The following is a 14,634-nucleotide window of genomic DNA, read 5'->3' as shown; positions in this document are numbered from 1 at the left end:
ATCCAAGATATGTTAAAATTAGTATTAAAAATATAAAATCTCAGTTTACAAAACAAAATCAGATTCACACTGTGAGTACAAACTAGGAACAATAAACATCAGTAAATTTTATATTTAAAAAATATATATATATATATACAGAAAAATGTATAAATTATAAGTTATCCAGCTTGAGGAATTATTGCAAAAATGAACATGTGCATTTAACTACCACCCAGGTCAAGAACTAGAACATTGCTAGCATTTCAGACATTTCCTTGTCATTAATCCCATTTTCTGCTTAGTATTTAACCTTATACAATGAAGTCATGAATTACAGTAATGAAAGAATGAATTTTTTTTGTTTGGCTTCTTTTGCTCAACACTATGAGATTTATCCATGTTGTTCCATGTAGTAGTCTGTTCATTCATTTTTGTTACTGTATAGTATCTCATTGTATGAATATACCATAGTTTATTAATTCTATTGTTTATAAATATTGGGGTTATTTCCATTTGGGGTTATTATGAATAAAATTCCTATGAACTCTGTTATAAATGTTTTTTAGTGTATCATACTTATTTCTGTTGTCCATATGCTTAGGAATGACTGATGATTTTTTGTTCAAATAAGGATATTTTTTAGGATGAAAACAGGATACTATTAATAGTTATATTAATAGTACCATTAATGTATTAATAATGCACAAATAGTACTATATGTTACTAGCACAAATAATGTACTAATAGTACTAGCATGAATAATGTACTAATAGTACTAATAATAGTATTACTAATAATAATGCTATTAATAATTACAACAGGTGTAAGCCAGAACTGTCCCAAGCAAACTATAATGTGTAGTTAACCTAGGTATAAGGTATATAGATGTTCAACTTTAGTAAATATTGCCAAACCATTTTCAAAAGTGCTTTTACTAATTTACACTCTACCAGTTTACAAGGATTACTATTACGTGTCTTTGCTAATATGATTAGAGAGCTGAAAATTCAGTGTTATATTTTCTAGTAAGAAGCTATTCAATACAGGCAGTTAAGGGACCATTAATTGGTTTTGATAGCCAACCTGGCTGATGGTAAGGCAAAAGTTAAGGGGCTTGTGTTACAATACTTTGGAAAATAGTTTGGCAATACCTACTAAAACTTAATATATATATTCTTTATGACCCAGTTACAAGCACGGATATATACTCAAGAGAGATGAGTGCTTGCATTCACCGAAAAGCATCTTTAAGAATATTCAGAGCAGCATTATATTTAATAGGCTGGAAACAACCTAAAAGCCATTAACTGTAGAACGGATAAATAAATTGTGATAAAAGTCACATAATGGAATACTATATTGTACAAAAAAAGAGTGAACTTGTGATATACATGCCATCATGGATGAATCTCACAGACATAATGTTTAGTAACAGGAGCCACACAAATGAGTATATACCATATGATTGTTTATATTAAGCTTGAGAACAGGCAGGACTATTCTGTGGGGATATAGGTATCAGAAAATTGGCTACCTTTGAGGGTACGTAGGATTATCACTGGGTGAGGAGAAGGCAGCTTCCTGGGGTGTTGGAAAAGTTCTGTATCTTGATTGGGTGGTGGTTACATGGGCATATACATAGGTAAAAATTTGTCAACCTGTATGCTTGATCGTGCTTCCTTGTGTTTACTTACTTTTTAAAAAACATGAGTCTAAACATTTTCTTCAAACGGATATACTCGAAACTTTCTCAAGCAGTTTTGACATTATAGCACTGTGGCCATAGAAGATACTACAGAAAACCTAATTTTTTTAATTGTTAGAATTTATTTTGGGGGGCAGTCTTAGGTTTACACAAAAATTAAGCAGAAAGTACAAGGATGTACCCCTACCAATGCCTTCCCTCATTTCCCTGTTATTAACATCTTGTGTTAGTGCTATACATAAGTTACAACTGATAAGCCAATATTGATACATTATTGACTAAAGTCCATATTCACATTATGGTTCACTCTTTGTGTTACACATTCTGTGGGTTTTTACAAATGTAGATGACATGGATCTACTATTATAGTATCATACAGAAGAGTTGTACTGCTTAACAGTCCACCTATTCATTCTTCCCTCCCTTTGAACTTCTGGCAGCCACTGGTCTGTTTACTGTCTCCATAATTTTGCCTCTTCCAAAATGCTATATAGTTGGGATCTTACAGTATGTGTCCTTTTCAGTTGACTTCTTTGACTTAAACAGTATGCATTTAAGATTCTTCCATGTCACTCCTCCTAACCCCAGTACTCTTAGTAGCCTTATATTAAACTGCTTAGCAGTTCCTCAGACCTACCATGCTCTCTCTCTCTTTCCTCCATACTTTGAGTGCATGCTTCATCCCTCTAATGGGGCTTTTCAGGTGTGTTACACCACGTGATACTTGCTAACCAGAAAGAATAATTGGTACAGAATCAATCATTCAGAGATAAACTAGGACCCTACTTCAAGACCTGAAAAAGGCTCTACTCTTAAGAAAGGTATATTTCATTGGAAGGTGTGTGTGTGTGTTACAGCTACTGAGTTTCCCTAGAGATGGTATTGGAAACTTGTCTAAAACTGGAGCACAATTTATAGTAAAGCTTTTCTACTGTTCAAGTTAGAGAGTCTAAATCCAAAAGAAGCAGTAGACTGATGGTAGTAACAATGTCTGCTGAGATAATCAAAGGGAATGTTTTTAAAAATACTGGCAGTGGTACCTAATCATTTCTAATATATGAAAATCCAAACATAAATTTAAAAATTTTTAGTTTAATTAAAATGTTTGATTTTAAATTGCAAAAAATCAGCCTAAAATTACTAATCTAGACAAAAAACATGGATGTATATTAAAGGTATTTTATCAGTATAGCACTGTCATCAGCACAGATTCTGAATGGACTCATGTCTTATGACAAAAAGCCTTCTCATGCCCCCCTCACACACACAAACTCATTCATGTGTGTCTCTTTCACATCACTGTTGAGTTGTTATATTAAGAAGTAGTTCTTCTATCAAGGCCTTTAAGCTAGAACTATGCTCTTAAGGGTAGACATGTCATCCATTAAAACATATAGTCTATTACCTGAATATGAAGCTGATCCTCAGAATAAAATTTGAATTTGAACATTGACATTTGATAGGAAAAGAAGAGAAGGCTCTGCCTCTGTTTTATGCACACACACACATGTTCTCTCACTTGGACATACACTGAGATGTTAAGATGTCTAAAATCAGATGGTATTCCTCAGTGATGAATCCTATGAAACACCCAATGGGACCCAAACTTGAAACTAGATGGAGAATGCATCTCTAAACACCAAAGAATAGATCATACCTTAAAATATTTACTAGCCTCATGGCTCTTTCCATTTCGATTTGCTTTATTTCCCTAGTTGGTTGTGTGTCCACATTTAGGCCATTGTGTTTTGAAAACTTGACAGTGGCCAGTGTGATAATGGTGTGAAAAATGAACAAGAAATCCTTAAGTCCAAATTTATTTACCCTTACCAAATTTTCCTAACATAATCCTGATATAGTAAATCCCTAAATACCATTTAGAGCCATGCTTCTTAAAATGTGATCTATGGGTCATCCTCTTCAGAATCTCGTAGGGTACTTGTCTAAAATACAGATTCCTGAGCCCAACATGCTAAATCCAGATGTCTAAGAGTAGGTCTCAGGAATCTTTATTTTTTAAATAATCCCAGGTGGCTCTTACACATGACAGTTTATTAGTTAATGATCTAGAGAATTAGGAATTCAGAAGGGTATGCTTAATATCACCAACATTCTCACAGAAGTAAAAGACTCCAGAGTGGCCCACTGAGTTGAATAGCCAGTGGGATCGTCTCTGGTAGTTGTGTCTCTTAGCTGATGGTGTTTGGAAAATGACAAACCTAATACCTAAATTAAGTTATTTTTAAATGTTATAGAAATGTTATAGTCATTAAAAGGAAGCCTAACACAATAAGCTTGTTTTATTTACTTTACATGCTAATGTTTAAGGATAAAATAATCTGAAGGCAAAATTAGATTATGCATAATATTTTTTTCTGAAAGATCTCCAAATTCAACAGGCTAGAGTTATTCAAAAATACTTTTTCTGTTTGCTTTCGAGTAGTTCAGGGTTGGAGAGGCAGGATGTTACATTGAAACAAAAGTGGCCATAATTTGATGATTGATGATATTGCAGCTAGGTAATAACAACATAGGAGTTCACCAAATTATTCTCTGCATTAAAAAAATAATAATAATAAATTTTAAACTTTTTACTTATCTGATTGGCAAAAAAAAACCACTAATGTACTGTTGTAGGGAAACCCAAACTTTTCAGGCAATGTTAAGGATGTAAATTCATACCACCTCTCTGGAGGGCAGCTTAAACATAGAAATCAAAGTCCTTAAGAATGTAGAAACTTTACACTGTATTTTGTATTTCTGACTGTATGTCTTAAAGAAATAATTAGGTGACTCTGCTGAGCCACGTGTTCAAAGATGTTCATGGCAATATTATTTATAACAGTGAGGAGTGGAAATCTCAATATCCCAACAAGAGGATTGGTTAAGCAGATCATAATACCTTCCTAAATAAGACACCATGCAACCATTAAAAGATTATGACACCAAGAAATGTGCATGATTTGTTGTTAAGTGAAAAAGCAGGTTATAAAACAAAATGTGTATTGGCTAGTCCATTTTTGAAAAGCATATAAAGTTAGAAAAATCATCTTGAAAGGTATATTAAAATATTAATGGGATTATCTCAGGATAGTGAATTGTGGAATTGCTTAAAATATTTTCTAAATTGCCTTAGTGGACAGCGTTGTATAGTAAGTACATGATAAAGTTAGAATTAATATTGAAGACAGTTTTTTGACATACAGTAGATTCTCAGACCTTTAATCTCTCTGTGAAATGCCTACACAAAAAGAAGTATAAGAAATGACTGATACAGTATTCATGATTTTTTATTCAGTCTTTGATATGATAAGTAATTGGACAGGCTGCTTTCTTTTTCTAAAACAAAAAATTGCCAGACTGGCTGGTCTATATAACCTTGACTAAAATACAACTAAATGGAATATTAGAATTGGTAACACCAAATTGATTACTTGTGGGGAATGGGAGTGAGGAAGCAGGAAGGACTTCTCAGTTTTAACTCCATACCTTTTTTAATTACTGAATTTTACTTGAAGTACATATTTTCTTTTTTCTGAAGTGTTTTTAATTTTAAAGAAGTTAGTTATATGTGTAATTTAAAGGATCAAAGAATAAAAAGTCTTTTGCAAAAAGGCAGTCTTAGACTTGGCTTTTGCTATTCCTTGGAGGACTCTTGTTTTCTTTCTACTCTTAACTGCTAATTGTTTACCAGTGTTAGGCATAATCTTTTGGTATCTTTACATAGGGAAGGATTTCTCTTTCATTCTCCTTACCCTCACCATGATCACACAAACTTTTCATCCTTCTATCCTGCTAATATAATACAATACATTAGTATACAGGTTCTACATCTCTAGTTTACCCTTACATCATTAGTTCTCCATAATGCCACTCACAGTGGAACATCCAACATACAGGTGCTTGAACGTGCAGCTTCTCAAGCCTCTCCTCTGGAATGGAGATCAAAGAGAGGCCTGGAAAGTCTTCTTTTCCACAAATTTCCAAGATCATCTACTCAGGGAAATTTGGAACATAATGTTTTCGGAGGTTTTATTTGTTTTTCTGACTCTAGTTTATTTTAAACATATTTATTGAGAGATAATTTACATATCATAAGGCTCTTTCATTTTAAGTGTAAAATTCAGTGGTTTTTAGTACTTTTACGGAGTTGTGCAACCATAACCACAGCCTAATTTTGGAGTATTTCTATCACGCCAAGAATGCTCATGTCCATTTTCAGTCACTCCCTTTCTCCCCACCTCTCCCCCAATCCTAGGCATCACTAGCCTATTTCTGTCTCTCTAGACTTGCCTTTCCTGGACATTTTGTAAAAATATAATCTTTCATCTTTTGTTCCTGGCTTCTTTGACTCAGCTTAATGCTTCTGAGATTCATCAATGTATCAGCACTTCATTCCTTTTTTTTTTATTGCCAAATAGCATTCAGTTATATGGAAACAGTGTCTTAATATGATTGTTTTACCTGTATACATTTATTCAGTGATTGTCTTAGGTTTTTCATTTTCATGGTGTGTGCTCTTCTATGTAACTCTCCTCTAGTACCATGTAAATCTGTTATGTGTTAATCTCTTCCTTGCAAATAATCTAGGTACAGCTGTCACCTTCTTGGAGAAATCTTTCCTCTGACCTGCTCTAGTCTATCTCACTGTGGACTGGAAGCCTCTAGGACTCCCGCACCTGGGAGAGTTTTTCATTGTTCTAGAGATTCTTTTTGCCTTACTTTTGTACTAGATTTCCTTTCTCCAGAACCAAAGACAAAAAAATGTCTTTTTCTTTCTTAATGTACTTCATTTAGGTATAGCACATTACCTACCTTTCTAGAAGAAAAAGATTTATGGGAGATGAGCCATAAAAAAGGTTTTATCTGATCCTAGTTCTCATGATGGACCCAAAAGAGGTTTCATTTTTGTTTTTGTAGCTTTTGACTCATATTTTAGCCTCATACTTAATTGATACTTTGAATATTAGAAATTTTGTAAGACAATTACAATTTTTTAAATGTAGATTAGAAACTATTTTCCCTGAATTTTTAAGATATTGCTCTGTTGTCTTTACAGTGAGAAGGCTATCATTCTGATTCTTAATCTTTTTTTGTTGTTGTTATTATCATTAATCTATAAGTACATGAAGAACATTATATTTACTAGGGTCCCCGCTTCACCAAGTCCCCCAACAAACCTCATTACAGTCACTGTCCATCAGCGTAGTAAGATGTAGAATCTCTGATTCTTAATCTTTTACACAAAACATGTTTTTGGTTTTGGCTGGGTCTTTATCTTTTCTTTGTTCCCAGTATCCTGAAATTTCATTGTGATGTACCATTTGTATAGGTTTACTATTCTCCGTTGCCCTGGATACTTAATAGCCTTTTTCAGTCTCAAAGCTTATGTCTTTCAGGTCAAAGAAATTTATGTCTGAGACCTCTTTCTATGAGTATCCTCTCCTTTTTACGTGGATGCAACATTTTCAGAAGGGATAAACAGTGTTTTTTAAAAAGTTTTCTTCTCCCCAGATAGTCTGTTTCCTCCTAGTTGCCGCCTTCTGGCTTCTCTTGGATGCTTTCCTCAAAGTCTGGTAATATTTGACTCTGCTCAAACTTCAGGGAACTTAAAAAGCTGACAGGAAGCTCTGAATGCCTGAGTAGGTCATTGACTATGACTGTCATAGTAGTGATCTGAGACGTTTCTTTGGGGATTCCCAAGATTCATCTGAGCAGAGGCCCTTTACTTACAATTCCAGAGTATCTTGGTGCCTCTCTTTCCTTGGTTAATCTCAGAAGTCCTTATGGGCACAATGACCTTAAAATGACATATGTATTATTTCACCTGAAAAAAATAATTGTGTTTTTTTCCTCATAATAGGAGTTTATTACTGACATTTCACAGTTAAAGTTTTTGTTGTTAGTGTCATGAAAATATTACTGTGGTCTTTAACCAAAAATTAGAAAAGACAATGGTCCTCAAAAGGGTATGCTCAAGTATGTATGTGTACTTTTTAAGATAGATAGTGCTTTTGTCAGATTCTGATTCTGTGATTGACCCAAAAGAGATGTAAAACAAAACCAAACAAATAAAACTTTGCCTAGAGTAATGGTCCTTACCGTGGGTGTGCATCAAAATTAGTCAACTTTTTTGAACACATATATTCTTGGATCCTACCCATAAACCAGGATAGAGTTTCAGGAAAAGACGTTTAAACAGATTGCTTTTCATTTCAACCACCAATGGTAGATTGGCCTAGAACAGCTTGGTTGTACTACTGAAAGATGGTATCCATCTGTATAAACCAGACACACATAAACATAAACTATGTTCATAGTTCAGAAGCATTTTTGTCCTGAATAATTAAGAGTTCCATCTCAGATAAATCAACTCCTTTCTTACTCAGCGCCTTTGATTGGGATTGACAGAGGAATTACCGAAGTAATTTTCAAATTGAGTATATTCAGAATCTCCTGAGATGCTTTAAAACTGTCCCACTCTCAGGATTTTAACTCCTTATATCTGGAGAAGAATTATACATTTTTCATAGGCATTCTTGGTTATCATGATGGAGATGATCAGTGGACCATATTTTGAGATAGTCCAATCTAAGTTTGCTACCAGTAATATTGGTGAAAGTTTTTTTGGGCGCCTGGGAGTTGGAGTGGTAAGAAGGTTAATTGTCTTCTTTTTGTTGTTGCTTAAATATAATTAGCTCCTAAAAGTCTAGTAATAAGAATAAGTGGTACAGCTTTAGATCTAGGCAACCAAACCTGCTCTTTAGAGGGCCCGCTCTGGCCTTCTGCCAGCCAAACCTCTCTTCACAGGATGAGGAATACCAGAGGACATCTTCCCCTGAGGTCCAGCCCCTTCTGGACCACATTCTGGGTACTCCAAACCCTGGAATTCCTTGCCAGATGTCCACTCTGTGGACCTACACAGGCTTCTTCCCTCTCAGAACCTGTGTGCACACTTCTGAATCCAAGAGGTAACTGAGGCATAACTCAGTTTTACCAGAGAGTCCCTTATCTTCAACTTTTTTTCCTTCCACCAAAAAATTTCTTTATGCCTTTGCTATTCTATATTAACAGTTCTTAAAGAAGCATTAATTGCATGTCTGACATTAAAGAAATGACCCCTCAACCTGTAGTTAGTTTTATGTAATATTTGACGTCAAATACTACATCTGACATGAGGCTGCAGTGTTTTAATTGCAATAAATTTTGTTAGAGCAAAGGAAAGCTACAGCTTTCCAATCAGTTGGAAAGGTGTGGTTCCTCTGCCCTCCTCCTCCTCAGTAATAGCCAGGAAGAAAAAAGACACATGTTCCATATTATTTCTTCAAAAAATTCTGGGGCAAAAAGAGAAAGGAAGGGATTAACTGACTTAATTTAACATTCGGAGCTACAAATCATATGTTGCAATATGGAGATAGGATGTTGCATCAGAACGTGGCAGTTGTAGTAATACATTGGGTATCACAAGCATGGGGAGGTCTTTGTGGTGCTCTGTGCCCTTTCCCTAAAGACTCAACTCCAAGTTTAGATCCCTTCTGCTCTGCTAAGGAGGAAGGTGTTGCTTACATTGTACCTCACTGTAATTTTGTTCTCTTGGCCCAAGGCACAGAAGTTCTTTATGGTTGAAGGTTTGCCTGAGGCAGACATCAGTGTACTAAGTCCCAGCATCCCTCTTGTTTCCCATTGTCACATACCAGCTGGGAAATGCTGAGGTTTCTTCACATCTTCCTGGAAGTCTCTCGGGAAAGCTGGGAGGTGTTTATGGCAAGGCTGTAATGTTTACTCTCAGACCGTTAGTTTTGAAAGTGTATGTAATATTTCCTGGCTATTTCACATAGCCTTTATCTCAAGATTTGAAAGCATGTAAGTGACCAGGAATTTGTCCCTGAGAAACAAAATTGGGGGTTGATAGTAATGATAAGGGTAGGAAACATGGAGTATATTTCAGCAAAATTGTTAATAGCAAGATAGATTTTGGTGGTTAATTGTTTATTTTTTTTAACTCTTTGCTTTATTGTAGGAGAAAATTCATGGTGTATGGGAGAAATTAAACATTGGACAATATCAAAATTAAACATTACATTTAAAACCGAAGCTCTTGCGGGCAGGGATGATGTCTTTATTATATGTTAGTTGTGCTATCCATGGCGGTGGGGTTGGGAATTTGAGAGAACTAAGGCAAAAGTGATGAAAAGAAATCACCTTTAATTCTGATAAAAATTCCCGGTGGAAGAGATGGTTTAGAGGTGTGACTACAATGTTCAATACTGAACTCTAGAATTAGTGAGACTTGCCCACCAGGAACAGGGAGCAACCGATCTCCACAGCTTTTCTCACATAATAGTGTGGCGCTGTAAAACTCCAGCAACAGACAGACCGAACCTGATTCCCAGAGTTGAAAAGGGAGGGGAAAGAGCTAAGCCATATATGCCATTCCTCTCCCCAATTCCCTAGTGAAAAGAATTCACTCCTCCTCCCTGGAAAGGAGAGAAGGCAGTTTTACACTGCCAGCATGCCCCCCGGAAGGAAGTATCTCTAGTGGGAAGAAGCATGCCTCCTGTCTTGACTGAGTGACTGTGGTATGCAGTCTTTAGGCCGTTATAATAGGTGGAGAGTCACAGCACATTTTAATGATCTGTAAATCATTTTAATCATTCAGGGTTGTGGAGACATGCTCTCAAGACTATAGACTATGTATGTAAGTCCATGTCTTCTAGAGATGCATTCTTAAATATTTATGGGTGAACTGATAAGATGTCTGGGATTTACCTCAAAGTAATCCAGGGACAGGAGAGGTATAAAAAACAAGATTGTCCACGATGTATTATTCAGATTAGATGATGGGTACATGGGGTTCATTGTAGTATCTGTAGTACAATAAAGGATCAGTTTGAATCTAAACTTCGCTATTAGTTTGTGTCCTCAGCCAGTTACTCTCCCTAAATCTTCATTTCTTAATCTGTAAAATGAAGATAATAAAATCTACCACGTAGGATGGTTGTGATGCTTTAGTTAAAATAACAAGTTATATGCCCATTACGTAACATGTAGGCACTCAAAAATTGGTGGTTATATCTACAAATGCACGGAGATTAAGTTACCTTCTTCCTTAAACATGAAGCATTTGCTTTCTTGGTGTGTGTGTTTTTCCCAAGTTGAATATATTATTTTGGATTTTGTTTTGACAGCTCAGGTGCCTAAAAGGCCAGAGGGTCTTCTCAGGCCAAGCCCCTTTTGATGGAATCCACATTGTCAACCATTTACTAGAAGATGATGAATCATTACATTCCTCTGATGAAGATTTTATGGACAATTCCTTACGGGAAAGTGGCATTGGTTTTCCTTTGCTCAGAAAATCTGGCCTGCTGTCCTTGGATCCCACTGTGGCTGATGGCAGTGGAAGCGAAGCAGAAGACAGTGTCCCAGAGACCAGAGACAGTGGTCACCTGGCTCTGAAGGAGCAGCCCACACGAAGAAGAGAGGCATATTCAACCACTGTCTGACCATCACTGTGACCTAGACACTGGATTTTTTTAAGGGATCAGTTATCATATGTTTGAGGGTTTTTGGAACATATCTGTTTCATATGTACATATATATACATATAATATATATATATTTTACATTCTTATCTGCCTTTATATCTTTGCCAAATCTTCACCACTGACTTACCATTGCCATAGAGTAGACTGGAATATGGTTAATCAGAAAAATAAGGTTCTAACAGTATTATTGAATATTAATGTTTCCTGTTTAGAAATGCAATTGTATCTATATGTGGGAACATTCTGAAGTTAGGAACTATGGAAAATTGAATTTCTTTAGACAAAACTTTTTGTGCAATATCTTATACTTAATGAACAAATTATGTGTTTATGTTTATCAATTTGTTTTCAGGACGGCTGTCTACAAACATCTGGCTAAGACATACATCTGATTATCATTCATTTTGTGTTTGAGAGATATTTTTCCCCAGTTAAAATTATTGCTTTATTAGTAGGCCACTGAAAGTTCCCAAACACAAAGCTTTTTTTCCATGTAATTTTATAAACACAAATTAATGGTTATCTGTCTTAAGATGTTTTTTAAGTTTTGTTTTCTAATTTTTATATGCACATGATGTTTCCCTGTGTTGCCTACTGGTCAGAGTAGTAGGTTAACTGCAAATATATTGGTTTTTTGGTACATATTTATAAATCTGCATCACCCAACATTGAACATCATTGTATATGTTGAATGTACATGTTGCAAAATGACTGCCTTTAACATTCTAACAGGACTTCTGTAAATAAAATAATAGGTTCAAAGAAATTGAAAATAAAACCAAACACTAATATTTTAATAGCTTCAGTATGTTGCTTAGCATTCAACACTAGCAGATGCATAACTTAATTGATGCTTGTTCAGAAGCACTATTGGTGAAATCTTTTACTTCATGTGTATATAACTAATAAATTTTTCATGATTTAAAGAGATTATAGCACATACTACTTAGTGCTGATATTCTACTTAAAATAATTTAAGCAATGGACTGGGAGGTCCAAGATACACATAAATTATATCTGCAAATGTCTATGAACAGTATCTTCAGATCCTCTGGTTGCTTATCTTTAGATAAAGCCATAAGAATTTTTCCCTACCAGTTCTTCCTTTGTACCATGTAGAGTTTTTTTCCTAGAAAACTGAATGCCTGTCATTGATAAATTGGAGGAAACACCCAAATTACAACTACATCATGTAAAGACAACAAGAATGTATTGACTGGATGCTTTCTGCTCTTATTTTCATCAGCAGCCTATGAAAAAAATACCTTTTGAGGAGAAGAGGAAGGTAGAATTCAGTATATATGGAGATACAATTTTGTATGTTATGTTGTTACAGAAGAAAGTGACAGAATCGAGTAGAAGAGACAAAAATAATTTTCTGTCTAAAACTAGGAGATAAGCCTTATGATACATTGAGGATTAGGCTTTTCCAGCAAGCTTTTTACTAACTATTTGCTTGAGAATCCTGGAGACCTGGGTACATGTCTTAGCCTGCTGTGTCCTTAGCACTGGGTGAAATTCTAGTGGTTAAGTAACCTACCTGTCTAAAGAAGTCAGTCAGTAGCAGAGCCAGGACGTAATCCAGATCTCTCTGACACTAAGCATTCAAAAAGGTTCAGTGAATGAATTTCTCAACTCCCTGCTTTTGTGACAATTAATGTGATTTAAATAACTGATTTAAATATGTTCCCTAAATAGATAGGTAGGTGGATAGGTGTAAATGTATGAGTATCAACCTCGTAAGCTCTACACAGCTTATGATATAGATACTACTCCTAGAACTATCTGACTGGGACTTGAGAGATTCTCTCCTGGAGCTTGTTACTGTCAGCCAAGAGTCTGCTGATGCTCAAGTGAATGAAATGAGACAATTCATAGTTATATGATTGCTGTGACCCCCAAATCAAGAAATCTGAATGATCTAGATTCAGGGTCAGCAAATCATGACCCAGTTCTAGACAGCTGCCTGTTTTTACATGACTCACTAGCTAAGAGTGGTTTTTACATTTTTAAATAGTGGGCAGGGCAGGGGGGAAATCGAAAGAGTAACATTTTGTGTCACATAAAAATCATGTGCAATTCAGAGTCATAAAGTCTTACTACAGTGTACCTGTCCTTGTCCATTTATATACTGTCTGTGGCTGGTTTTCTGCTACAGTGATAGCTGAGCACTGCAGAGCCATGTGGCCCATATAGCCTAAATTACCTATTATTTGGCCCTTCAGAGAAAAAGTTTGCTGGCCCTTGATTTAGATACTCTAAAATGTAGGTTACTCCTTCAGTTTGTCTCCGTTGAAGATTGAACCATTTGCTTTTGCTGTTGAGCTAATGGCTTGGAAATCGAAAATTTCCTGGTGAATCTTACTATACTCAAAATTATTCAAAATAGAAAGTGCCAGCTATTTTATATCATGAAGTCTTTGATGCCATAGATGCAACAAATTTGGAAGGATAGCTGTACTTTTGGAATGCAGAAAGGAAGGAAAGAATTCCAGAATATGAGCACTGTTCTTTAAAACATGCATATTGACCTTTAGAGTATGCTTCAGTGAGTCAATGTTATTGTTTGACTTTAAAATAAGAACATCTTCCTAGAAATGTTTGAACTCTAAATTTTGAAAGATATTCTTAGAGAATTTTTTAAATACTGTTTCCAGGTAGGCATTAGGTATTAAAAGAATCATAGTAAGTTAACCTTAATTCATTGATATTCTTGTAATTTGGGCAATGAAACAACAATCTTATCGTTTAATATTTTTGATTAAAATAGTCTTTAGAAGGGTTTAAAATCTTCCTGGCTTTTATGATGCACTAGCTATACTATTCCCCAATTTGACAAGCAAATTAAGACTTTGAAAATGTTTCTTGATAGATTTTATTTAATGTCTGGTATTTTTGTGTCATTTAAATGTTATTCAGTCAAACATTCAGAGTTGAGGAATATTCAATGGGAAGTGAATGAAATAAACTCACAGTAAAAGAAAAATACTCTCTTGAGATAGTTGCCTTCCTTGGTGTCATTGAATCCTGGGTTAAATGCTAAGACTAGAGGCTACATGTGATCTGAATAAAATGGAAATCGCACTGAAGTGATGAAACAGCAACCTTTTAGATCAAGAAAATATTTTAACAGCCTTTTAAAAAATAAGTGGTAATTTTTTTCCTCCTGGAAAAAGAAGTCAAAGATATAACTACAAAAGTTCTACCATTTTTTATTGATAGATATTAGGCACTCAGTGTTTGATGATTAATTGAGCCATCAAGTTCCAGTTAAATGGCAGGCTATTTTAGAAGGGAAAAAAACTTTCTTAGCTCTGAATATAATGCAGCTTGTTACTCTTCAGATAGTGCCTTTGATTGAAAACAAGGTCTAAATAGACCTTTTTAAGTATTTTATTTGTG

General features: G+C 35.1%; 1 protein-coding gene across 7 annotated transcripts in view; it reads left to right on the top strand.

Moving 5' to 3' along the window:
- The window catches only part of EVI5 (ecotropic viral integration site 5), a 245,425-nt gene extending 231,200 nt beyond the window's left edge, over window positions 1–14,225 (top strand). For all 7 annotated transcript variants that reach the window (XM_057500426.1, XM_057500425.1, XM_057500424.1 and 4 more), the window contains one exon: window positions 10,876–14,225. In XM_057500426.1, coding sequence (XP_057356409.1) covers window positions 10,876–11,190 — 315 coding nt within the window. In that variant the 3' untranslated portion in view covers window positions 11,191–14,225. The remainder of the gene's footprint in view (window positions 1–10,875) is intronic.
- Window positions 14,226–14,634: the final 409 nt, after the last annotated feature.

The sequence above is a fragment of the Manis pentadactyla genome, chromosome 4 (assembly GCF_030020395.1).
Source record: "Manis pentadactyla isolate mManPen7 chromosome 4, mManPen7.hap1, whole genome shotgun sequence".
In the NCBI taxonomy this organism is placed as follows: domain Eukaryota; kingdom Metazoa; phylum Chordata; class Mammalia; order Pholidota; family Manidae; genus Manis; species Manis pentadactyla.
This window is presented reverse-complemented; position numbering and strand designations above follow the sequence as displayed.